This window comes from Parasteatoda tepidariorum, chromosome X1 (assembly GCF_043381705.1).
Source record: "Parasteatoda tepidariorum isolate YZ-2023 chromosome X1, CAS_Ptep_4.0, whole genome shotgun sequence".
Taxonomy (NCBI): Eukaryota; Metazoa; Arthropoda; class Arachnida; order Araneae; family Theridiidae; genus Parasteatoda; species Parasteatoda tepidariorum.
The window spans coordinates 25,123,373-25,150,919 of NC_092214.1; the positions used below are offsets into that span (position 1 = coordinate 25,123,373).

Sequence of the window (27,547 nt, forward strand, 5' to 3'; positions counted from 1 at the left end):
AAATCTATTTATAACTCTTTCTTTTTAAATTTCTTACCACAAATATGCTTCAGTTACATAGTTATATTAATTTTCACAGTCTTGTTGGCGATTCACGATCGCCAAAATAGTTTCAAAGTTAATATTGATTATGGGTGGTTGGCTTTATTTTGGCTATGTTATATTTCAATAATTTGCCAACCTTGGATCTCTTCTCCATGCTCCTGTGTCCGTTGGGAACAAATTCCTTGACTTTCAATTTCAAATTTGTGGCGACTGGGGGTGCCCTTTTGGGCCTCCCAGTCCCAACCGTTGAATATCATTTTTAATTAAAAATTCTCGCAGTGGAGAATGAATCTTGATCCCTTTAAGGGATTTCTTTTCTTTGTTATTTTTATATTTTAAATATGGCCGTTTTTTAATACACTAACATTTGCTTAATAAATCAAACTTTTACTTAAATGAATTTATTAATTTTTTTAGACAATTATCATTTTATTACATCCAAATAAAGATGTTTAGGTAACGGCCAAAAGCAAATGATGATTCTTCAACTGTCAGTATAATATTAGTATTGGCGATCAACACCATCATAGCTATTTACTACATTATTTATTATATTATTTGTTTATCATATTATTTATTTATTATGCTATTTATTTATTATATTATTTGTTTAATATATTATTCATTCATTATATTATTCTTTAACTTTCTTCTTGAACTCAAATTCTCTTTTCCTAGAAATAAAAATGTCACGCAAAAAATCCATTAATTAAACATTTATAAAATAGTTGAATAGAATTAAAATAAAATATAGTGACAGTGGCTTACCCTAAATGTATAACCTAAGCATGCTACTATAGCAAGCACTAAAAACATCATGGACCAAAAGAATGCTGATTGTCTTAAAGCTTCTCCAGTCATAGTAAAAGTCTATAAGATGAATATTTTTATTGAATAAAAATAAATTGCAAAAAGTTGCTTTTAAACTATAAGGCTTAATTTACTTACATTGAAAATTTCACTATAGAATATTGCATAGGCCGGCATTACAATACCAGTTATCACTGCTGCGAATAAACCAAACACTATTTCCATCCACTCTTGTTTGCTTTTTCTGAGAATTTCCCATCCTGTAGGAATTTCAATATTTTCCTGCAAAATTTGTAGTTTAACTTAACGCAACATTTTTTTTAATATTATTACGGAACTATTTAAAATTAGATTATTTATTTCACGTCATATTGAAGCATTCGGGCTACAATTTATCCTATATTTTGTCCTACTTCAATTAAGATTTACTCTTTCTAATCTATTCCAGTTACTAATCTTACTGGAAAATTTTTTAATCTCAATTGTATCGTTCAAAAAATACAGTGTGTTACAATACAATATGCAATCTGTTGTGTAAAATTTTTCTCATAAAAAAACATTTGATCTTATTCTAAACATTTTATTTATGTTAAAATGTTTTTAAAAAATTGTGTTTATTATACGTTTTATTCTATATTTTGGAAAGTTTTATAACATCAATTACGGTATATTAAAACAGAATATAGTAATATTATAATTCTGTAATACGTTTAAAGCAAGACTCGTTAAAATACTTTTTGACGATATTTACTTATAGATATTCGGTACTTATAATATCTGCATGAAATTTTTCTGAAGTAAGCATAACAGATATGAAAATAAATAAATAAAAAGGAAACTAATAGTTATAAAATTTTATTAGGAATAAATATATTTATAAAATATTTTATGTTTGTTCAATCACTTAATTTGACTTTAATTACGAATTGCAGACTAAAAGTTTTTATGTACACGCATTCAAGGTTTTATCTTTATATTTTTAAATATTTGTTTTATTGTTTTTCCATGATGGAGTATGATAATAATCTAGTTCGAAGTTTAAATTCCTTAATTTTCAAATGAAAACGGAGCTTATCAATTTTGTGTTATGGCATCTAACCATTTTCTTATAAAATATCTAAAAAATTCAACTACATTGATTATATTGAGATACATCTAAAATAAGAATTGAAAAATAAAAATAGAAATTTTCTGTTTTTTAATTTAATTACATCTAACTAAACGAAATAATAATTTTATAAAGGATTTCTTATAAAATATTTTTACCAATAATTAAGTTTATGAAAAAGTTAGCAGACATAAGAATCATTCGAAATCATAACAGTGTTACAAATTAACTGAAATTCTTACTTCTTTAACTTCGCTTTCAAGTCGACTAAGTAATCTAAAACTTTCTGGAATAGCCCGTACTGAACTAGAACGTTTCTTAGCCAATCTCATCGAATATTCAGCGGCACTTTTACTTTCTGAAAGACAATGGAAAACTTTTACTTCGTGCATTCCCTAATTAAAATGTAATCTTAAGATAAAGTATCAGATGACTCATAAAGCTTGTTCTAGATTTTAAAAAAAATTAAATATTTTTATCATTTTTATATTGCCCAACTGAAATTTTAAATTACCGTGCGGAAATAGGCATAACATATTTCCTAACATTTAAAAACCAAATTATTATCTTATTTAATATTTTTTTAATAAATAAAAATCATTAATATAATCTGAAATCTTTTTATACCACAACCTTGAATTGAGTGCGGTATAAAATCCTTTTTTAGAGATTTCCTCTATATCTGCCTAACACATTAGCATTAGAATTCGAAAACCGTTAAATGGTTGTTAATGTTTTCATTTAATAAAATTCGCTAAAATTTCATTAATATTATTTCTCACGCTTTTTTTCCGCCAACACAATTGAATGCGTAAGGCTAAGAAAAAGAGCTTTGGCGATAGATTAAAATCGACTAATTGCCAATACATGGATTCCTTAGCTTTCCTTGGCGAAAACTGTGCTAACATATGTCTTACACTTGCATTTTTGATTTCTTGGTGGACGGAGTTGACCTGTGAGGAACAGCCCGGTAGCCACACCCTCCGGGCAAGTTTCTAAATTTATTAATTTATATGTACACAAAAGTGAATCATTTTTTTACTTTAGAGCTCTATATGATTCCATATTTCAGAAATAAAATATTTTTATTATTATCAAACTAAAGCAGTTCCTATTGTTTATTATCTACATCACTCTGGCATAATATATGGAGAACTGAAAATGCATCAATCAGCATCTTCTCCAATTAATGGTAAATCATCAACTTCTTCGATCAACAAACATTTTCGTAACGTATATAATATGTTTCATCCATACACGGAGAAAAATATTAGTTTAAAACTACCGTACCGTATGGTAATGACATTTCTGGCAAAAAAATATATAGACAATTCTGGTTAATAAAACCAAAATATCCAGAATTAAAATCATTCATTTGATAATTTTTCAGTTCATATGGTAACGGTTTACCAGAAATTTTGGTTTTCAAAATTACAGTTCTTATAACCGCCCGTTTAGTAAAAAATATAAAACTGAAAAGTAAATTTCACCAAATAGTTTTTATAACATGCTCTAAGATATAACGATAATATTACCAAATTTACCATATTTTATCGCATAATATAAAATATCATTTTATTCTTAATTTTACCAAAATTATTCCAAAAGCGTTTCGGTAAATTTTACCGAGTTTTTTTGTGTTACTATTGAGCCAAAAACACTATAAAGTTTATCATATTCTGGTAGTTTTGATCATACTTTTTTCCCTTAGTGTAGATAGCGTATTTTTTATAATTGTCTCTCAATGCCTAGTTCATTTTTTAAACCCTTTTTGCATAAAATTTGCGCGATTTTTCCCAAAGGAATGTCGTAAAGATTTTAACAACAGGCTGTACAGAAAAAATTTTACTTGGTCAATTCTTTTGTCTAAATTCAGCGCGGCAAAGTCGTGGAATTTTCAGCGATGTGCGATTTTCTAAGTCCCGAAGCAAATAATGTTTGTTGCCTGGAATTCATATTTTTCGTATGTTATTTTCAAATAAAGAATTTTTTTTTTTATAAATTCTTTTTTGAAAGATTGCTATTGGCTTTATAATAGGTATATAATTGTCTACAGATTTATATTTTATACTTTATAATTGGCTTTATAATAGGTTTTAAAGGAAGCTACAGATTTAAATTTAGATTGATCATTTTGATATTTGAAAGGAGCACATAGACTCAAGGTCAAGCAATGTTTTTCAAGGCTGCCATGCCATAAACTGCCATGCCATAAAAATCATGTGATTTTGATCCAGGTAAAATGACAGTGCTTGAGCAAACCCTCAGCTTTATTCTAGTCGTGTTAGCGACGTTTTAAACTGCGCAAACAGAGCTAGGACTAGACAAATTTAATTTCTATCATAGAATTAAATTTTTAGCAAATTTAGTTATCTAGCTATGGAGAATCATCAAAAGTGTATTTGATGGAAGAAAATCCTTTTTGGATATTTGAAATCAACGTAAAACTTATATTTCAAATTGGTTTAAAATGATACAAAATACAAATGATATTTTGGTACAAAACAGAAAAATAAAAAAAAAATGAATGCCTGTGTAATTACTGCCAGTTTGTTCAACACGAAATTTTCGATTATTTTGCTAGAAATTGTGTAAATGCTTTCAAATATTTACCTAATCCTACAATTGAAGAATTAGAAATTGAAAGTTCGACAAAAAGAAATTAAAAAATTAAAAAAAAAAAAAAAAGCGAAATGTACCTTGCTCCGAAGAATGAATCTCGCCTTCGTCAGCAAATACTTGATTAATGACTAACTGATAGTATATACCATGTTTTTCCATTAATTCTTCGTGTGTTCCTTGCTCTTTTATTTCACCATTTTCCATAGCACAAATAACATCAGCATTTTTTATTGTTGACAACCTGTGAGCAATAACAACTGTTGTTCTTCCTTGCTGGGCCTATCAGTGAGCAAAAGTTTATGATATTTATTTTAAAAATAAAAATGAATTTTTAAGCAAATTACTAGTTTTGAATTTCATTTCTGAATAAAAATTAAATAGCGTGCTATGAACTATAGAAATCAGTAAAAATAAATTTCCCAAAGAGGAGTTATTTGAGTTTATCTATTATTGTAGTAAATATTATTTTTAATAGAAAACTCACATTTAAAAAAAAAATTCAATTGAAAATAACTTTTTTAAGTCGAAGTACTAATCTGCATTCAATACATTCAACAAAACTATTTTTATTACTAGTGAATTTTGCATTTAACTAACTTAAAAGTCCGTGCTAGTATTTTATTGGTAGGCAATTAAAATAACCAAAACCAAAAGAAAAATGTGCAACAATGAGTAATCTTAGTTATAATAATAATAAGAAGAATAATGATAATAATAATAATAATGTTATAATAATGTAATTGAAACAAAGAATTAAAAAGATTTGGTTAAAGCAACAAAATCCAAAATTATATATTTTCCGTAATTTTTACATTAATATCAAAACACAGTTTTAGCGAAAAATACTTTTAGTGTATTAATAATATACAGGTCCTTTATTTTGGCATCAAAATATTATTTTATTTAGTTTCTAAGAATAAATATTTAGCTTTAACTGCATAGAAAGTATGAGCAATAATATAAGGCTTTGTTTTGCTCATCTAATCGGAAATAAAAACAAAGAAGGGGAAGGAGAAATAAAATTGTGTTCTACTAACGAAAAATATAAAAAAACATTACTTTTTGGCATGTTGATGTTTTAGTAGAAAAATTGATAAGAATATTTTACTTATTAAGAAAGCATTCACGGAATTTATTTTCTTTAAACTGCCGAAAATGAATGCATTCAGTTTAAAATCTAGCAGCAATTGTTTCAATTAAAAAAAACTGGAGATTGAACTTTTATAGCAACCATTTTATGTTTCTTTCAGTATATATCTTATATTATTTCACTAAAATTTTCTGATCAAAAAAAAAAATTCCGTTTTTCTTTAAGCCATTTTAAATGCAGAGAAAATCTATAAATTTTATCTACAAATTTAAAACTACATTACTTTTCATTACTTTAATTAAAAACTTTAAAATGTGTTTATTCTAAAGCTAGTTGTGTATACACTATCTAGCCATTAATGACCGGACACCCCTTGAACGGCAGGTGGACTCGTCCTGGTGGAATAAATACGGAACCTGTGGTGGGGGAAAGACCACTCTCAAGCAGGCGACGGCCATACGAGCGTTAACAGTGAAAATGAGTGGACGACGAGAGCTGAATGAGGCGGAAAGGGGCATGATCATAGGCGCCCACCGATTTGGTCATTCCATACGTGCCATCTCCGACAAGTTTCAGGTACCACAGTCAACAGTTGGTGACGTCGTGTTGAAATGGGAACGAGAGGGAGTGAAAAACCGCAGTCCCGACCCGGCAAGCCCAAAATAATGTCCGACAGGGATCGACGATCTCTTCGACGTGTAGTGAAGGCAAACCGACAAATGTCGTTGGACACTGTCGCTACCAACTTCCGGGCTGCATCTGGCAGTGTTGCCAGTGCACGTACCATTCGTCGGGAGCTGATTGCACAAGGATTCCATGGACGAGCAGCAGCACATAAGCCAAACATCTCTCCATCAAACGCCCGCCACCGATTTCAGTGGTGCAGAGCACGTCGCCAGTGGACAGTAGAGCAATGGAAAAGCGTTATGTGGAGTGATGAGTCACGCTACATGTTGTGGCACTCTGATGGACGGGTGTGGACCTGGCGAATGCCCGGAGAACGGTACCTACCGGAGTGCATTGTCCCCACTGTGAAGTTCGGCGGTGGAGGAATTATGGTGTGGTCCTGTTTCTCATGGTTTGGCCTTGGACCCTTGGTGTTAGTGCGTGGAACCCTGAACGCAGAAGGGTATAGAGACATCCTGGACAATTCGGCGCTTCCCACCCTGTGGCAACAGTTCGGTAATGGCCCGTTTGTGTTTCAACACGATAACGCTGCCATTCATAAAGCACATGCCATCACGGACTGGTTTGATGAAATGGGGGTGCAAGAGCTTGACTGGCCATCCCAAAGTCCCGACATCAATCCAATTGAGCATCTCTGGGATGAGTTGGAGCGCCGGTTGAGGGCCAGACCACAACGCCCCAAAACCACCACTCAACTCTTCGCCATGTTACAGGAGGAATGGCGGGCAATACCTGCCGCCGTGTACCAACACCTAGTGGATAGCCTTCCTAGAAGGGTTAAAGCTGTGATTTAGGCGCGTGGCGGCCCTACGCCCTACTGACTTGATACTAGCACCTCATGTATCCGAAATGAGGGGTGTCCGGTCATTAATGGCCAGATAGTGTATACTATAAAAATATTTGCAATAGAAGAATGTGCAGTCTTTTGTTACTTTATCTAGAGCTTGTTGAACGATTGCTTCACTTTCTGCATCCAACGCTGAAGTAGCTTCATCTAAAAGAAGTATTCTTGGATCGCGGACTAACGCACGAGCAATTGCTATTCGTTGTTTTTGTCCACCTGATAGCTGAGCACCTCTTTCACCAACATAAGTGTCATAGCCCTTAAAAATAAATTGACATGAAAAAATTAGAAAGTCAAAAACTTATCGATCACTACAATTATAAATCATTCTTAAATATTTCTTGTTGTTGTCGTCGTCATCCTCTAAGGCAGAGGGGAGCGATTGTTCTTTTTATCTAGTGGCGCCATCTATGACTGAGAATTCGACTTCCGCCACGCTCACACGCCACACCAGTTCATAGGATGAATCCATTAGTGCATCCATTTATTCATCCACAGATAGTAATTTTTACCTGGATCAGAGAACGATCAATCTCCAATTCAGTACCCCCAATAGTATTGATTGTTTATGGGATCATGGAGGACCTTGTGACTCGATAGATTTATCGTACACCAGTCACCATTTCCTACACGGGGAGTCTTCGACCTACTGGATTCGAATCCCCGTTCTCACAAATGGGAGTTCAGCGTTTGCCAACCAGGCTATCCCGGTCTTAAATATTTCTTAAAATATGAATATAAAACAGTGAATGTTGTTTATTACTCCACTGAAGTAATTATTGAATACTTAAAAAATAAAGAACATCCAAAACATATTTCTCATTATGTTATAGTATTATTAACATAATTAGGTAGAACGATAACAGCAGAAGAAAAAAATTCTCTAAGTATTCTCCACATAAAATGGGAAAAAATCAAATCATTCATTTATGTCTTTTATTTGCAGAAAAAGATCACTCATACAATTATGAATGAAGAAACAATAGTATTTAAACTTACAATAAATTTTGAAAGGCTTCGTTTATTGCATTTCAATGTTTGTACTTGTATTTTACGTTGCCTGGAAAATGCCAATAAAAAATTAAATTTTTTAGTAAAAAGTGAGCCAGTATTTCTGAAAAAATCCCATTTAATGCTGCAGACCTAATTGCTGCGGGATTTTAAATTTAATCTTGCATTATCTGTGAATTAAAATCCCTAAATGCTTTGAACTTAAAATAGTAATAAAACTACAAAACTGTAAATAGAAAAAGTGCTTATTCAATTGAACAAAGTGCCAAAACGGAAATTTAGCTTCGTACGCAAAATTAATTTTATTTTTATTAACTCGTTCACTGAGTCTACTTTATTTTTTTAATCGTCGTTGAACAGAACAGCTGACCCAATTTTGTGTTTACAACAACCAATGTTAAACTTCGTAACCTTGTAATTTTGAACCTAATCCAGAGGAGAAGGGAGCTCCTGGATCAAGTATTGGGAGAAATTTGCTTTCGCGGTGAACTTTTTGGTGGAACTAACCCGCATTTGCGTTACATGGAGAGGAAAACCACGAAAATCTCCCAGGGTTAGCCTGATGGCAAGGGGACTCTAACTCATGATCCGCCGAGGATTTATACAGAAGATAATACTGATCATTATATATAGAGGATAATGACTGGTGATAATAACTGAGGATGATATACTGAGGATATTTTACGTCAGCACTGTGGTCAGTGCGAGCCGAGAGCAGAATTCGTATTGAGCAGTCAATGCTGGGATTCGAACCTGGGTTATCTCCTTAGGAGGCAATTCCCTGAATCCTCGCAACTCTAGAGAGTTAATTATGACAAATTGCTTATTATGAAACAAGCTGTTTTCTGTAGTCTTACAATGTCTGTTTCACAAATTAATAAAAATTTTGAACTGCCTAAAGATAATTGGGAAACAAATTGTAAATTCGCGCATTTTTAACCATTCTATAAAAAATAATTTTTGAAAAGAACACGATGTTGAAGGTTTAGATGGAAAGTTTAGATGCTGAAAAGCAGAACATGCAAAAACTATTATTCATTTTTAGTAGTATTGGAAAAAAAAATTATCTCAACTGCAACTTTCAAGGGCAGCAAAGCAAAAATAGATTAACAAAAAAATTACACTTACTTTTGGAAGTTGAATAATGAAATCGTGAGCATTAGCCATCTTTGCAGCAGCAACGACTTCAGAAAAAGAAACACCCTGGTGACCATATTCAATATTTTCAAAAATGGATCCGTCAAAAAGTATAGGTTCTTGACTAACTAATCCAATTTTTGACCGTAACCAATGAACATTTAAGGATTGGAGATCATAATTACCCAAAGTTATCTATATAAAATAAATGTAAACTAATACAACATCGAAAAATCATTTCAGAGAAGGTAATGATATAAAAATGAAATGTGCATGCTTAAATTAATAAATGAGAACACATGCATGTTAATATTTAACTCAAACGCATTGCTTTCTAAGCCTAAGAACACAATTAATTAATATAAACTACTACAAACAATAAAAATAATATTTCTTAGAAATTTATAAATAGAAATTATAATACTAGAAGCTTTTAAAAATGTATTTCGTTTAAGTTAATAGAAAATACATACCATTCCGTGATTCGGATCATAAAATCGTAATATCAAATTCACAATTGTTGACTTTCCACTTCCACTTGCTCCACATAAAGCAATAGTTTGACCTTCCTTTACTGTAAGGCTAAAGTTTTTTAACACCTGCAGAACATTTGAATGCTTGTTATTTAGTCAAAATGTAATTTTTAAGAGATTTTTAAGGATTAAGATATTTTTCGAAATAAATTGATGTTTACATATGAAATATAGTGAACTTTTTTCATTTATTTTATAATTTTTTAAAAATAGCAAACTACTTATTTTTTGCCTCACTCGAGCTTTTCAGAACAGCAGAATGAGTTTAAAATCAATTTCCAGGGGTTTAAATGTCACAATAATTGCACAAGCATATTTTTTTTAATCTGAAACACTTTAAATTGCAAGTAAATGAGAAGTTTTACCACATATTTCTATTTTCATTCCTTTTTCCCAGTAGTCATATGAAAATATTTAATGCTTTTTCCAATATAATAATTAGAAGGCTGTGGAAGGAAAAGGAAAAGCTAAATATGCTTTTAATTATTGATATTTAATTTCCCCCAAAAATTTATATTTGTCACCATTAGCATTATTCAAATCGGTTTTCGTTTGTTTAAATTAAATTAAGAGAACATTTTTAACAATATTTTTATTAATAAATTTATATTTCGTGAAAAATGCAAACTGAAATCCAAGAATGTAATACAAAAAAATAAAAATAATAGTAATAAAATTACAATAAAATAAATAATAAAGTAATATACAAATGCAAAACATTGTAAGAATGAGTGCGAAGTGTCCTCCCTTATATTACCGATATGAATGATTTAACCTAACAAGTTTTGCGCAAAAAATACCTACTAATAATTTTAATTACCTAATAATGTTAAAGTTCTTAAAAATCAAAAAAGAATTTGGATATGTTCAAATAATTGACACATAACTTTAATGTGGCATATGTTTGGAATAAATTTCACATTACAAATAATAATTACAAATAATTAAAGAATTCATACGGAGACCCCCCCCTCATATTTGCGACTTGTATACTCTGAATCTAGCCTGTTTTGGTATAAAAATTTCTTTTTTCTTTTTTACTTTTTAATTATAAGTTCGGGATACATCCGAGTATTTCAAACGCATTGAAGCTAAATGTTTAATAGTAGTTAAAATTCAAATGATTTCAACATTGCAAAAAATTATATATATATATAAAATGCATAAAAAGTTTCTCCCTTATGTTACCGATATATATGCTCTAAACTTAGTATATTTTGGATTAAAAAGTTTCATCTTAAAACTTTTCTTTAATTATTTCTTGACACGAGTAGGTATTTCAAAACAAACTGACATACATTTTTTAATACGAAACAAATTTCAAATGAATTTGAGATTCCTAAAAATTAAGTGTTCTAATATCATTCAATATGTATGCCCTGAAAGTACCATATTTTGGACAAAACATGTTCGTCTCAGAACTTTTCAATCGATATTGTTTGACTTATAAAGGCATTTAAAAGCAACTTGACGCTTACTTTTCATAATGAAAGAAGTTTCAATAGAATTCTACATATTAGGAATTTTAAAAAAATTGCAAAGTGTCCTTTCTTGGGCATGATTTATCCTTGGATTAGACAAAACAAGCTTTTTTAGAAAATGTTCAATAAATATTTCTTAACATATATGGGCATTTTAAAACAAATTGACATTTATTCTTTCATATGAATTAAGTTTCAAATGAATTTTGTATTGCAAATTGTCCTTCCTTATATTAGTGTTGTGTATGATTAGAATGCACCAAATTTTGAACTAAACAATTACTTCTTAAAAATTTTCAATAAATAATTTGCTGACAATTTTGCTGTTTAAGTTTTTTGTGAAGAAAAATGTAGCATATTTAAAAATTTATCAAGTGATAAATTAGGATCATAATTTATTTTATTCATTATTATCATTTTTATAATCTAATGAAACTTAGCCCATATTCTCACCTTTTTCTATTTATATACATAATTCAACTTATTTATATTAATATATATCTATTCTATTCTATTCTTATATTTCCACAATATATTTCTATTAATGCAGCCTATTATACATTATTATGATGCTACATGATACTCTATCATTAAAAGTTTGTTAAGAGCAATAAACACTTAGAAAACGAAGATCAAAAACTTAACCTAAAATCCAAGATGGCGAGTGCTTGTAAATTATACATACTTACTTTAACTCCTTTCCTTGTCGGATAGTTAAAATGCACGTCATGAAATTCTATGTCTGCTGTATAAGCATCTGGCTTTATTCCTTCTTTTGAATATGGGTCAATTTTGGGTACCTATAAAATATTTTGATTAAGCAATTAAAGAAAAAATAAATTTTAAAATTGATTTTTTACATTAATGAATAAGAGTGAAATATATAGTAGAAGATGTCATGATATTGACAACGTAACAATTAAGTGAAATTGATTGCTTGAAATATTTTTAAACTATAATTGATGACATTTAGAAAAAAATTTAAATGCATGATATAAAGCTGTAAGGAAATGGAATTATACTTTAGAAAATAAATAATCTGGACAAAAATAGAAAAATGATGAAATAAAAATCTTTTATTGGGTTCACCGGGAAATTCTCTACAAGAAAGTATACACCCTATTATGCAATGATGCAACAGGTGCCTTCATAACAAAGTTGTAAGGATTTACTCATGTGTATGTCAGATGTGTCGATGGATCTGTCACTAGTTTGAATGCATGCATGCATTGCTCTTCTTGTGCTATATATGTTGTCTCCTTGATCTAGAACATTACAATTGAGTTAGAAAGAGCTGGGATGGCTCAGGGGATAGAGCGTTCGCCTTCCAATGAAGTGAACCGGGTTCGAATCCCAGTGATGGCTGGTCGATCCGAATCCCACACCAGGCTTGCACCGACCACAGTGTTGATGTAAAATATCCTCAGTGGTAGACGGATCATGAGATAGAGTGCCCTTGCCGTCATGCTAACGGAGAGAGATTTTCGTGGTTTTCCTCTCCATGTAACGCTATTGAGGATTAGTTCCATCAAAAAGTTCTTAACGAAAGCAAATTTCTCCCAATACTTGATCCAGAAGTTCCCTTGTCTTATGGATTGGGTTCAAAAATACAAAGTTACAGAGTTGAACAATTGTAGTCGCAAACCCTAAATTGGGTCGGTTGTTTAACGACGGTTATAAAATATAAGAAATAAAATTAAGTTATAAGGTTTCTACCACTTTCTATTAATAAAGACCAGTTTGCATTGTTGTAAAATGAAGCTTGTACTTTCGCAGTCAGAATTTTCCGGTAGACCAAATATTATTGATATATATATTAATTATATACAAGGTATATTTGTTAGAATTAAAACGTTAGTTTACGTTAAGAAATAGGCAATATAGAAAATATTCAAATTCAGCTTTTAATAAATGTATTTATTTTTTGTTAACATAGTTATCTTATATTTAATCTTATAGTTAACAAATATTTTCTGACTTCAATTAAGATAGACGTAGTATTATATTAATCTTATGGTACAAGCTGTTAGTTTAATTCAATTATAAAGTTCTAATAAAATAAAGCAACACACTGTTTCAATGATATCAAATATTTTTTCACCCGAGCCTTTTGCAGTTGCAACACTAGTTAAATGTGGCATGGCATTTCCAAGAGAAAAAGATCCTATCATAACAGCAAAGAAAACCTAAAAATATAATTTTATTAACAACAACCGATGTCAAATTTTACATACGAAATATGTTATTCTTATTAAGAATAGTAATTTTTATCAAAAAAATAATAAAACGTATGTTGAATAAAGAATTGATGTCTGAAACGCTTAAAATTAAAATTTTCATCACATATGGCTTACCAGAACAGAGCTTTGAATGAAAAGAAAAAAAAAGTAAATGGAATCTGAATTTTCTAAATGAAAGTTTAGTTTTACAAATTATTTTTAGATAACAACGTATGTTACTTTTAGTTATTAAGTATTTTAATGTATATAAATTTGCGCCCTACACATAATATAAGATTGTAAGAATATATGACTTTTTTATTAGTGTAATACACCCAATTTGTAAAACAATGTAACTTTTCATTGCTTTCATTTAAAACAATTATATGGTTTATAGTCCATTTGCTTTATGAAGAAAAATGTTTATTTTTTTAAAACTTTTTTCGGTTTGATGGGTTGAAAACTATGTGAATTGCAATTTTGTTATATTTTTTAAGAATTTATTGCACTTTCCTTTATATTTCGTTTTTCTGTTCATTTCAATTCTTCATAAATAATTTTTTTAAATTTTTTCCTCATATTTATTAGGTAAATAAACAAAAAAATATTAAATTTTATGATTGGAAAATGGCAAAATTTCCTCCAGCGTCAACAAACAAACTATAAATGAAAAGTCTTTATTAATAGGACTTTTTTCATTAGCCCATTATTAAAAAAGTAGTTCTTAAACAAGCAACAGTGCCACTATAAAAAATTTAAGAAATCCATCTTAAACGGAAATGAGAATTTAGAAGAATACCGTTAAATTTTTAATAATTAAAAGCAGAATAAAGTCAGGCTATTAATTTTATTTTGTGACCATAATTTGTAAATAATAAATATAAAAATTTGTTTAATATAGATAATTACTGTGTTAAATACGACTAGTTTTAAATACGTCTTTAAAGAAAATAGTAAGCATATATTACAGCATAAAAAGTTGATAATTAGAAAACCTACACATGAAGTGTTTAAGTAGTTTCTGAGTAGTCTCCAGTTCTGAGTAGTTTCCATTCATTAAATTAAGAAAAATTACAATGAGGAAAAGGTAAGGTCGAAACTTCATGAATATAGAAAAATTTACCCTGTTTCTGGGAACACTTAATGCACAGTAATTTTTACCGAAGTGCTTTGCTAATGACTGTTTGTAAAACTGACAATATAATATGGTTTTATTACTATGATTTTTGGTAGCATGATTTTGGAATTGTGGTAATTTAATCATGATACCGTAGAGCACCGGAAAAAAACCATTTATTTATTAAATTTATTTTTCAGGTTTATATTTTTCTAATTGTAGGGTAATAAAAACTATAATTTTGAAGACCAGAATTTTGGGTAAGTCGTTACCATAAGTATGGAAAAATTTCCAAATGAATGGTTTAAATTCCGTATATTTTGGTTTTGCTACCAGAATTATGTTTTTTTTTTTACTTACTTGTCTTTTTTTACCAGAAATGTCATAATCATACAATTACGGTAGTTTTGTCGTTTCCCCCCCCGAGTAGTTTCAGATATCAATGTATTTTAAAAGAAACATTTAAAATAAATGACTAATTTTTTTCATTTTTTTCTTGACAAGACATAAAAATTTATTTAACAAAAACAGAATCAAAATAGAAATAAACGGAAACAGAATTCCGATATTTTTGGCTTATAGCCTTCGGATATCTCACGTTTAGCGAAGTTAATGAAATTACTGCTCATTTTCAAAATTAAAGAAGCTTTAATTGTGAATGCTTTTTTTAAAAATTATACTCACAGAGAAAACATCTCCTGCTGTCATGCTATTGTCAAGAACCAACTTGGCACCATACCTATGAATTTACAGTCAAATAAAAAGAATGTTAAACATTTTTCTCTAGAATCTAAAAAGTTTTCAAGATATTTCTGGAATTTCAAATACTTCAATAATTATGAAATTTTAGAATGTTTCATCTCATAAGTTGAATAAGCAAAAATTAAAATGTTTTATTACTAAAAGGGATTTCTCTTACATTAGTAGAAGTAATTAAAATGTGGAAAATGAGGAGGCAAAGAAAGATAATTTGAGAGCAGCAAATGAATTACCGTTTAACAAGCGAATTAGGAATTATTTTTATGAGTTTTAATTAGATAAATTTAAGTATTGGTTTAATATTTTACACTCTGATTTTGACACCTTCATAAATGTGATTAGAAATACAGGGCATTCGAAAAAAATATTTAAAAATAATAACTTTAAGCTATGCAATAATTCTTTATAATATATATATATATATATATATATATAGCGATTAACTGTCTCTATTAGAGATGGGTAAGTACCAATTTCTACCAATAATACCTATTAATTAAGTACCAATTTCTTTTGGTGTCAGTTATAGGTTAATACTGATACAACTGAGACATCCATTACAAGAACCAAATACTTAGAATATCAGATATATATCAAGCTTAATTTATAAGAGGGATAAAAAGTTAAAAAGTAAAAATTTTTTTAACATTATTTTCGGTTGTTGATTTGTATGGAATACGAAATCACAAACATTTTTAACATATTTAACATGTTTACACGTCCAGTATACCAGTCAGGTCAACGTGAAATGTTATGATAATTGAAACATGGTACTCTTATATTATCTACAAAATTTTCTTTTTTTATCAGTCCTAAAAACGTATATTTCCCTTAACTATATTTTTACCATAAAAGTTTTTTATGAGCGTTTAAAAAAATAAATTATTTCTTTTAATGATTACTTTTATAACAAGATAGTAAAAATACAAATAATGAAGTAGAAATAGTAAAATGCGACTCACCAAAATGCGAGAGCGTAGGATCCATATAAAACTAAAAATGTAAATCCAAATGCGGATCCTACGTATTTATACTTTTTCAATGCAATATTCATACCATCCAGTAAAGCATCATGGTATCTACAAAAAAAAAATCCGCACTTTATACACTGATGAAAATAATTTTCCATGCACTACAACCAACCTAAACAGCGATTATTTTAATAACGGTTTTACATTTCTGTTTACTTCAAAGAAATGGATTTCATAAATAAGTATAATTTGTGTAAAACAATAAGTATTAAATACCCATTATCATACCTAGTAATGCTTTTACTTATACCTTGCTACTTTTTAGAGTTAGTATACTTTTGTTGTTTTTGCTTTACATTTTTAGGGACAAAGTACAAGTGTTTTTAACGAACAGAAAAACGTAAATTTATAATAAAGAATACATTAGTTTTTTTCTGGAGTTTTTTCTTTTTTTTTCCAAATGTCTGAAAAAAAGATTTTTGAGATAATTTTTTTAAAATTTATAAATTTAGTGTATACTATATTCTTCAACAGCTAACTTTCTTTCCATGAATCACCAATGAAAAAAGGGTGACTTTTTTGAGAAATTTTCTGACATTGAGTGATTGATTATTCGAGTTGTATCTGTACTATCTTTTCCTTTGGAACACTCATAATCTATTTCCTAAGAATCAGCTGTGATATATGATGTAAATACCTGCGATGTTGAAAGGGAATAGTTCAGTACAAAAGGTTTTAAAGTCACGTTCTGTATTTCTTTTTTATAAGGGCCACGCGTTTTTTTTTCTTGGAAAATAGTTAAGTTCACGTTATAAAACCGATGCGTTGTCAGACTTCGAAAGTCTCGGAAGATTTCTTTGTGATTTCTGGGTATACATAAAGGCTTATATTTCGCTTTTATATTCGTCTATATTATTCAAACTTTGCCACATTTATTATTTTAAAATACTTGAGAACGAGAGTAAAGTGTAAAATTCTAAGCAAATTAGTTTGGGTAAAAAAAGGGCCGAATTGTAATGTCCATCTTTTTTTTTGTCCCTTGCATTTGCATGAAGCATTTGCATTTACATTTACATTTTACTTTAATATTAACCAATTATCAAGGGGACCGGAAAGTAATGTCTTTTCGGTGAATTTGATATTTGCTATCAAGAGTTCATTTTTAATTAATAATGTACTCATTCTTGCTAGCAACAACCTTTCAATGCCGGATTCAAAATGAATCGGAAAAAAAAAATGAATTGCTTTTTAAGACTAACGAATATTTAATTCTCCGAAACGAATTACTTTCCGGTCCCCCTAATATCATCAAACTTGGCGACATTTATTATTGCAACATACCTAAGCATGAGGCCAAGCCGCTGATTTACAGAAGAATTAGTTGGAGCACAAGGGGCTTAATTGTACTGCCAATGTTCCCTTTATAATAGCAGGATATAGCTCATGTTTAATTGTAGATAATGGACCTAATATTCTCTTGATATTAGCCTATAATTTTGAAACATAGTCATACATGTTGTTGCAAAGTATTAAACTACCGCACCAAGCCCTAAATTTATAAACGAATTACGGGCCAAATAATGGGGCTTAACGGGATGCGCCCTATGCAAATCCTCGGAAATGACTCAGAAGCTTGATTCCCGTAAAACAGCCAAATCACCACGTAACCCGTGGTATTTCATGAATCAGCCTAACTCCTAATCCCGAGAATGCAGGTTTGAATCCCTGGGTGCACTGTCGTAGTATATGTGAATAAAAGGGCTAGTTATTTTTTTTCTTCTTTTTTTTATTAGAGAATAAAAAATCTTCTTTATTCCTTTTTGTTTTACCCCGTATGGTATTTTTTAAAGTTTTGGCTTAAATTATGCTCTCAATATAAATTTTTATACCTTCTTTATTAAACTACAATTTTGAAACTTGATGAGTGATAATATGTTTTGCTCCAAGCAAATTCGCAAAATGACGTAGAAGCTTTATTTCCGTTAAGCAGAATTTTAATTTATAAATTAGTTTTCTGTTTACTTCATAGATGGCAGCTTTTTCTTACTTCAATCTCATTAAAACGTTAATGTAAATGAGCCTACTTACATAATTTACACGCCTGTAACATAGCAAATATAATAAAAGTGATATAATTGTCTTTCTAAGATCACTTTTTCATTTTTTAGACAATGTACAAAGAGTTTATAATGTATTTTTTTTAAACATGATTTTACTTAAAAGGTTTTGAATTATTTTTGATTTCGATAATAATGAATGTAGTACCTTTTAATTTCCCTGTCTTGACCATTAAATGCAGTTACAGTTCTGATGCTGGACAAAACTTCTTCAGCTATACCGCCAGCTATAGCATATTTTTTCTGTTCTCGAGATGAGGAGGTGGAAACCATCTATATTTTTAAATAAAGGAACAAAAATATTTAATTAACTTAAGAATAAATGATATAAACTAATGTTTTAAAAAGAAATTTTTCTAAAATATGAATAAAATTTAAAATAAATTGTAAAAAAAAAATCTTTAGAGAGTTAGCTGCTTGATGGAATTAAAGCGTAATAGTAGTAGTTGTTTACCTTTCCAATGAAGGCTGACGATAATGCCAATAATGGGGTTAGGGACATAATGACTAATGTTAATTGCCATCCTTTTATGAACCCGACAATGAAACCAGCTACAAATGTTGATGCGTATTGAATTAACATACTGAATTTGTCACCAATACCTTCTCGCACACGTTCTAAATCACTAAAAAAAGACAAAAAACATCGTCTTATATATGCTTATGTATAAACATGTTTTCTTTATCAAAGTAACAACTAAATAAAAAGTAAAATCAAAGGGAAATGAAATAGGTTACATTTTTATAAAAACGTATAATATGAGGAATTGTTGATAAAATGCACAGCTCAGTCTTATTGGATATCCGTTTGAAAGGATTATTAACCTATATAAATATTATTAGAAATTATCATGAAGACACTGCTAATTAGCTTAATACGGAGTGACCCGTAGGTAGTTTTAAACATCTTTATTATCTCAAGAGTTTATTTATTATTACATTATTTTTTATAAATGCCAGCCCATGGACTATTAGATCATTAGTCAACGGGCTCTCCAATATTTATCAACAATGCAATCAAGGTTTGAAAAATCTTAAAATTTTTATTTTTACTAATACATATAAAGAAAATTTATGAACGTACACATTATTAATTTGTCGAAAAAGGACATTAACAACATTATATCATCACTTTTGAAACAGCGTATTAAGTATTATAAAAAAATAGCATTAGGTATTATTAACAAGAAAAAAGCGATTGTTGAAACAAAAGTTGAATCAATTTAAACTTTTATATTTAATATTTTCTTATGCAGTGTGATGGGAGTAATTTTCTTTAACAAAAATGAACCGGAGCAGAGAATAAGGAAGTATGAGCTAAGATTACTTTATAAATTCTTAAAAATTGTTTCATTATTATTACTTAATGCTTACTGATTTTTTTTCAAAAGCATTTTCTCATCAAATATAATCTATTTCTTTTTTTACTTCCATCTTTTGTGCCGTTATCGGTACGAATTTTAGCTAAATTTGACTTGTGATCAGTAGGAAGTTTATGATATTTTAAATAAAGTATTTGCATGTTCATTTTGAATTTTTACATGTCCCGGGTGTGTTGGACAATTTGATATCCGTAATCTAGGTCTAATTAACATCAATCAGAATGGAAGACACGTTATGATTAGCAGCAGTCTTTGTTTGTCTAGAATTATACGAAACACAATTAGATCAGATACAACAAAAATTCTCTTCTCTGTTTCTTCTGTTTTTAAATTTTGCTCAGACAAATACCAAAATATCATTTCAGAAATTAGAATTAGGATGATATTGATTTAAATGTTATTTTCAAATGATATTTACTCCATTGCCGTACTTACTCATTTAATTTTGCTGTTAAATCTCCACTTTGATGGCTGTCAAACCATGCTATTTCATGTCGTAAAACTTGGTAGAAATATTTCTGCCTCATCTCATATACTTGTCTTTCACATGCCATCATCCATAATAAAATCTAAAAGAACCATGGTTGTATTTTTTTTCTAGATAATTTGTCATTAAAAAATATTAAAAAATGGAATTATTAAAAAAGTAATGCATAATTACCTGAGTTACAGAGGCAATAAACACAGCTATTCCAATATATACATAGTATAATGAATACATAGTCATCATTTCTTCAAAGACTAAAGCTTGTGACTTTTCATATGCACTTGATTCCATGAACGAGTCTAAGCATAAAAAAAAAACATTTTTGAAGGTAAACATTTTATTTTAATTATAGTGATTTTATTAGTTACATTTAATGTGTATATTAATAAATAATTTTTTTTAATTACTTATGCAAAAAATTATCAACTAAGCAGCCTTTAACGCACTCATTGTTACTCTGTAGTTATTATGAAGGTTATCATAATCTATAATTATGATTCATTAAGTGAAAACACAACGAGGCTTGCATAAAAGACACTTAACTTATGAATATGTTAAAAAATTGAGTAGTTAAAACAACCCTCATGCATAGCCGAGGTTCGCTCTGAACAAAACATAAAATACTACAAAATAATTAAGTGTTATTACACAGTATATTATTTTTTAAAATAAAAATATATATTATCCGACTACACTGTTAGTAATTTTAAATCTTGTTGAACCATTCAATTATTCATAGTTAAACCTTACTAATATGTAAGTTAATCTGTTTCCAATTTGATGCCATGGTACAATCGGTTTAAATTGAGCACGAATATGGAAAATTTTGCACTTTATGATGTTTGCAACAAATTTCCATGGATTATAGTTCACTGTCCATAGGTGTTCAAAGATCAAGAAATTTTTTTGAGAGTGTGTCAAAAAACTTTCATATGTATACACGAAGGATAGATAGAGAGATTTATATATTACCTGAGTTATTTGAAAATGATTTGTTCACATATGAAGTTGAAAATGATGTAGGTGATTGTGTTAAAAACGTATTTGTCATCGATCCAAACACTATGGCCAGCAATGGCCATCCTGCTCCATTGATAACAGCAGAAAGTGAGCCAAGTATCATGAAGAAGATGTCAAGTGGCTTACTGTACCGAAACTGAAAATAAAAATTAAAATTATCATAATAATTCAAGAACCTCAGCACGTTAAGAATCCAAGAATAAAATAAATCTAGAAGTAATTGTTCGAAAAAGACTTGGTTACCGAAGTACATTCATAATTTATGTTGTGACATATTTTAGTTAATATTTAATAGCTGGATTTAAAATATAATATTATTGTGCGATGTTTCTATGTTTAATTATAAAACATGAAAGTAAACCAGAGCTTCCTGAACTTTTCCAATATTTGAATTCATTTCATGCAATGTTCATGTTTGCAACATTTCTTAGTTCGAAACTGAAATTGCTGGTTGAAAAAAGTATGCGTTGTTCAATTTTTAAGTTTAATCTACACACTTAATGATTTCGTATTTGCATCAACAATAAAATGTAAATAATTTTCACAAATAGTGTCAAAAAATAGTAAATTTAAAAATGTATCTCCAGTTTGTGACATCAATTTTAAGAATAAAGAAGAGAAAATTAAAATTTAAGTTTAATAAATAATTTTATATAATTTTAATTTATTTAAGGAATTTTAATTTATCAAGGCAAGATGACAGTTAGATTAAATATTCAAGAAATAGTTTTGAAAAAAGTAGCCATTGTGACTAGTTTTCCCTAATTTATTATTTTTCTAAAAAGGCTTTAAAAAATTTCTTAAAATGTTTCTTTTCAATACTTTTGAAGGCCCATAAAATTACAATAAAATAGTTTATTTTATTTTTGTAACGTTTAATAAAGGTTAAATGAATATGATAAATACATGGTAAGAATGAAAGGCTCAGTCAATAAACTGAAATTTTACTAACACCCGAAACTTGTTAACTTTACTAGCACCCGAAAAAGAAATAACCTAATACGTTTTGGATTGAAAAACAATTTAGGAATTAGTATCTAGTTGACAGACTCAGAATGTGTAAAATATTTATACTATTTTATTATAAATCTTACTTTTAAAATTTAGATACAGAAAGGAATTAACGTTAAACTATTCGTACAGAGCAGCGGTGGTTCAGGAGAAATAGAGTCCTCGCTTCCTAATGACCCAGGTTCGATACACGTTCTAGGTTGCATCAACCACAGTGAAGACATAAAATAACGCTTGTAGTAGATGGATCATGGGTTAGATTCCTTTCGTCCTCAGGATAATCATGGATGGTTTTCGTAATTTTCCTATCCATGTAACTTGAATGCGGATAAGTCCCATCAAAAAATTCTCTACGAAGACCAAGTGCTTGATCCAGGATTTCCCGTGTCTTCTGGATTTGGTTCAAAATTACAAGGTTACAGAGTGGAACATTGATAGCCGTAGAGCAACAAAAAAAAAGAAGAAAAAAAAGAAAAGAAAATGGGTTGGCTGTTCAATGCCATTTCGGATAAATATCTATTTATAATTATCCAGATTGCATAAAAATAAATAAGAATATTTAAATTCATGTTAAACAGTTTCCGAAACGTATTATAAAAATTATTCAGAACCAAGTTATATTTTTCGTTTTTAACAAATTATTGTCTTTAACAATTATTATTATTATTTTTGAAAGCAAAAGTCTCAATTTCTTACCAATTGCCATATAGAAATCTTAGCTTCTGAGGATTTCTTTCCTTTTTTGGTTTTAGATTTCTTTCTGTAAAAAAATTCTTCATTAAGAATGACAAAACAGAAAACTTGAATACTAAAAACCGCCATGTAATTACAAGTATTTTTAATTCAAATCAAAATGTGATGGTTTATAATGTGTTATGCATTTTGGTACATACGTCTACTTTTTTTTTTTTTTTAAATTTCAATGTCACTAAAACAAGCAACTGCAAAAGTTTTATAAATCGTAAATTGATAAAAAGTAATAAGAGTGAGATAAAATAGTATACATTCCAATAAAATATTTAAAAAAGTTTTAACACCTGAAAATCGGATATTTGCCATTTTTCCGATGGGAATCTTTCCTTGAAGGAATTTTGGACCGTTTTGTTAAATATAATTTCAGTCCAGTTATACGATACACCCTTTTACAACAAAACCAAATTCTTTTTGATGCTATGAATAATTGTTTATCTTTAAATGGTTAAGTTATTTTATCTAACGACTCAAAGAAAAGGGTTAGCTTTCAAAACGAATGATCAGGTTAGAATTATAGCCGTAGAATTGTGCCATTACCTATTTCCTAGATTTTAAATTTCCTTTATTACAAAAATTTATAATTATTTTAAATTCTTCCTTATCCCGTCCTATTAAATTAAATCCACCATTTAATTTTTATCCCATTTCATAAAAAGCGAATATAAATACTTTTATTTATTTTTTAATAATAAATGTAGTGGCTAACTTAATATTTTAAAATTAAGTGCATAACTAATTGTGATTCAATGTCACGACAAAACAAAAGCAAAACCTATTTTTTTATCTTACTTTAAGCTGTTTTTCTTTAATCATAAAAATGCTTCAGTTACAGGGCTATATTAAATTCTGCCTTTTTGTTGATTAATTTGTGATTATTTAAAATGTAATGATATTAAGGCAGAGTTGGCTTTATTTTTGGCAGTATCATTTCTTTAAGATTATTAAGATTATTTCTTTTATATTTTGGAAAACTTTACTCTATGAATGCATGTAGCGTAACTGTAAGTAAGATATCTTAAATTGAAAAATGGCTTAAATAACTCCAAATAACTGTATCCATTTTACCGCAAAATCCATTTTTACCGTAAAATATATTATACCGTGACTTTTACAATAATATTTATTTAATTAGAGTGATTCAGTGATTTTACGGTAATTATTACAGTAAAAATAACGATATATCAGCTTTTTGTTCAGTAACATGTTCCGGCAAAAATGTACTTTACTGTAAAATTTACCGGAACTCTGAGTGTCAATACTTTTTACAGTTATTTGATTGAGAATTCTTTACAGTTTATGCAAAATACTCATGAATTTGCAGGTGGCTTAAATTGAATGATGGCTTAAGTAATTTAAACGATACCAATTAATTTTTCTTCTACTTATGATCACGTGCTCAAGTGCATGCCTAAAGTTACCTATTTTTCACATGATCACTTCCTGCATAGTTGTTTTTCAAATTCATTTTTATTTTTATTTAAAACATTGATTTTAGCTTTCGATAATACATATTTGGACAAAATTAATTTTTTTTACATTAAATAAACAGCATTACCTTTTCTTTTCTTCCGATGTATATATAGTTCCATAATTCTTGTAATTATCATCTTGAAACACAAGATTTTGGGATTCTTCTTTAACGCCCATTAAAGCAAAAAATATGTAAACATTTCTTGACGGTAAACTTTTCTTAACTTTAATAGAAATCAAACTAATATTGAAGAACAATCAGTGCTTATCATATTTTTTAACAATACAAAAGATTGTCTATCTGATTCTTGCTTGTATTCCTTTACGTAAAAGAATTTATTAAGCATTCCCTTTCGTATCTAATCTCTTATATTGTTTAAGAAAAAAGATAATTTTTTTATTATTGTAATAGTTTGTGCGTTAATTTATCTTTAAAGTGCTTAATTATGTCTTAAGATGTGATTATTAAAATGTTGGATAGTCAACTGATTACTTTACTATCTGTGATAAAAAGATTTATTGTGAAAGAAATTATTCTAAATCGGTAAATAATGACTGTCATTTTTTAATCGCGTTCAGTCTTTCAGTTCACTAGGAATGAAAAGCGTTTATATTAAACGGAACTCGTAATAGAGTTAAAAAATTAATTTTGTTCATCCACATTTATAGTAACCGGGTTTTTAATGTAACAATTTGCATACGAGTATAATAACGTAACAGTATAATAACCGTAAGGGGACACCAAAAAGTTCGGTCATTTTTACCGAAGCTGATATTGATAAAATTAACAATAAAATATGATGTTTTAATATGCGATAAATTTTTGTAATTTTATCATGATATCTTAGAGCATGGCCTAAAAATTCATTTGTTCGGTAAAATTTACTTTTCAGTTTTCTATTTTTTACTAAATGTGTGGTAATAAGAACTACAATTTTGAAAACTTGAATTTCCAATGAACCGTTGCCGAATGAAAGGAAAAATTAACAAATAAATGGTTTAAATACAGTTTATTTATTTATTTTTTTAACCAAAATTGAGATTTTTTTTTACCAGAAATCTAATTTCCATTTAGTATGGTAATTTTTCACGGAAGTTTTCATATTGTACGTCCCTTACGTACTGTTGAAAACTTTTAAGACACCTTGTAATCTCCGTAAAATTTTGTTTACGTTACTATTGAAGTAAGTTTGTTCATGTTACTATTGAAACAAATCCTAGGGTGACCATGAAACGTCATTCAAAGTGCAGGGTCTAAATGATGTTTTAAAAAAGCATATCACAATGAAATTGACAATTAAGTTAAAGTTACAAGTTTGAATACTACTACTGTCTGATACGGTTGATGAATAAACGGTTCTATGAAGGATAGTCTTATCGTATTATGAATAGTTTCAAAATTCTGAAGAAGAAAAATTTAATATTAGCGATAAATATTTAACATTAGTGATAAATATTTTATTCAAGGTTGTCTTAGTTTATCTACATTGTTTTGTTATTTTATATACAATTTTAGTGCACATGCTCTCTCTTTCTGATATAATTATTGTAAAACAAGGTAGGTTAATAAACTTTTGAATGTTTGTTTTTAACACTGTCTTATAAAAGTTTACAAATCACAAATTTTGTGCAAAGAATGTGCTAAAAAAGAGAATTACTGTAGAATGTCGGCAGCTACTCAAAAAATATATTATGCGTCACATGAGGGTTGATTAACAAGAAAAAGAGCTTGATTAGCTCTTATGACTGCTGAAAATGAGGGAGAAGAAACATCTTATGGATCTGGTATGGATACATTATAGTTAGTTGCGAAATGTTATATATTTATATGAATTATTGATCAAAAAATTTTTACGCGTAATTTACTCGGAACTGTGCTTCTCTTGTTCACTGTATCATTAACTGGTGCAATTTTCAACCAATTTACTTCACACCGACGGGACCTTGTAGGGATAAGGGAACTGACCTTGCATCAGAAAGGCTCTGGGAATATCCATGCCTGATTTGAACTCAGAACCTTTCTGATGCAAGACCAGTTTTCCGACCCCTACGCAGGCAGGTCGGCATAGACAGCAACATAACAATGAACAAACAACCGTCATGTTGCAAAGCACAAAAAAATGTATAAGTATAAAAAAATTACATATTTAAAAGACAATTTTGTCAAGACCTTAAAAATAGCTAAAAAGACAGCAGAATTTTTTCCCCAGTTGCCCGCCCATATACTTTCAATACTCGGACAATTTAAATCAATTTTCTTTTTAAAAATTTTTTTTGTAGAAAAGAAAATGTACATCTCTTTAAGAGAACTTCAATTTAGTTCAGTTTCAATTGTTTTTTTAAAACTAAAGTCATTGAATAAATTTTTTTTAAATGATTTTTCAATATTCATTTATATTTGTTTGTGTAAAAACAGTCATTCATAACTATGATATACTTTTGATAGTGATTGCCTGAAAGATTAAGCATATAATCTGGTTGTTATTAAACTCAGTTAAAAGTTTCCGATGATTTTTTTAAAGCTCTAAATTTCTTAAGCAAGTTCGATAACTTTTCAAAAAAACTGCCTTAGCTAAGTTTTCTCAAAAATGTAAACTTTTTAAGCATGGAATTGTAATTAGGAAAATAAGTTATTGTGATATACGGGTGGTTTGTTTTGAACCCTAAATTTAAACACTAATCCTAGTTTAAAAAAATAAATAAACAAATAAACGAAAAAACAAAAACAAAAAAACGTTTTTTAAGAAGTCACTCAAATGATTCTCCAAACATGTAAGAATAATAATGAAACTGAAAGTCAGAATATAATTGGTATTGTTTAATCAAGAAGATATTTTTCATATTGAATTTGGCGGGCTTTCGGCATTTTATGT

General features: G+C 28.9%; 1 protein-coding gene across 1 annotated transcript in view; it reads right to left on the reverse strand.

Moving 5' to 3' along the window:
- The window catches only part of LOC107456703 (ATP-dependent translocase ABCB1), a 41,209-nt gene extending 16,212 nt beyond the window's left edge, over positions 1–24,997 (reverse strand). The window contains exons 1-18 of the mRNA XM_043043988.2: positions 24,760–24,997; positions 23,148–23,211; positions 21,393–21,576; positions 20,595–20,719; positions 20,369–20,502; positions 19,006–19,177; positions 18,700–18,824; positions 16,426–16,542; positions 15,389–15,443; positions 13,441–13,554; positions 12,058–12,168; positions 9,828–9,953; positions 9,346–9,549; positions 7,295–7,465; positions 4,663–4,864; positions 2,206–2,321; positions 994–1,137; positions 814–915 (exon numbers count right to left, since the gene is read on the reverse strand). Coding sequence (XP_042899922.2) covers positions 814–915; positions 994–1,137; positions 2,206–2,321; positions 4,663–4,864; positions 7,295–7,465; positions 9,346–9,549; positions 9,828–9,953; positions 12,058–12,168; positions 13,441–13,554; positions 15,389–15,443; positions 16,426–16,542; positions 18,700–18,824; positions 19,006–19,177; positions 20,369–20,502; positions 20,595–20,719; positions 21,393–21,576; positions 23,148–23,211; positions 24,760–24,851 — 2,358 coding nt within the window. The 5' untranslated portion in view covers positions 24,852–24,997. The remainder of the gene's footprint in view (positions 1–813; positions 916–993; positions 1,138–2,205; positions 2,322–4,662; positions 4,865–7,294; positions 7,466–9,345; positions 9,550–9,827; positions 9,954–12,057; positions 12,169–13,440; positions 13,555–15,388; positions 15,444–16,425; positions 16,543–18,699; positions 18,825–19,005; positions 19,178–20,368; positions 20,503–20,594; positions 20,720–21,392; positions 21,577–23,147; positions 23,212–24,759) is intronic.
- Between the last annotated feature and the right edge of the window lie 2,550 nt (positions 24,998–27,547).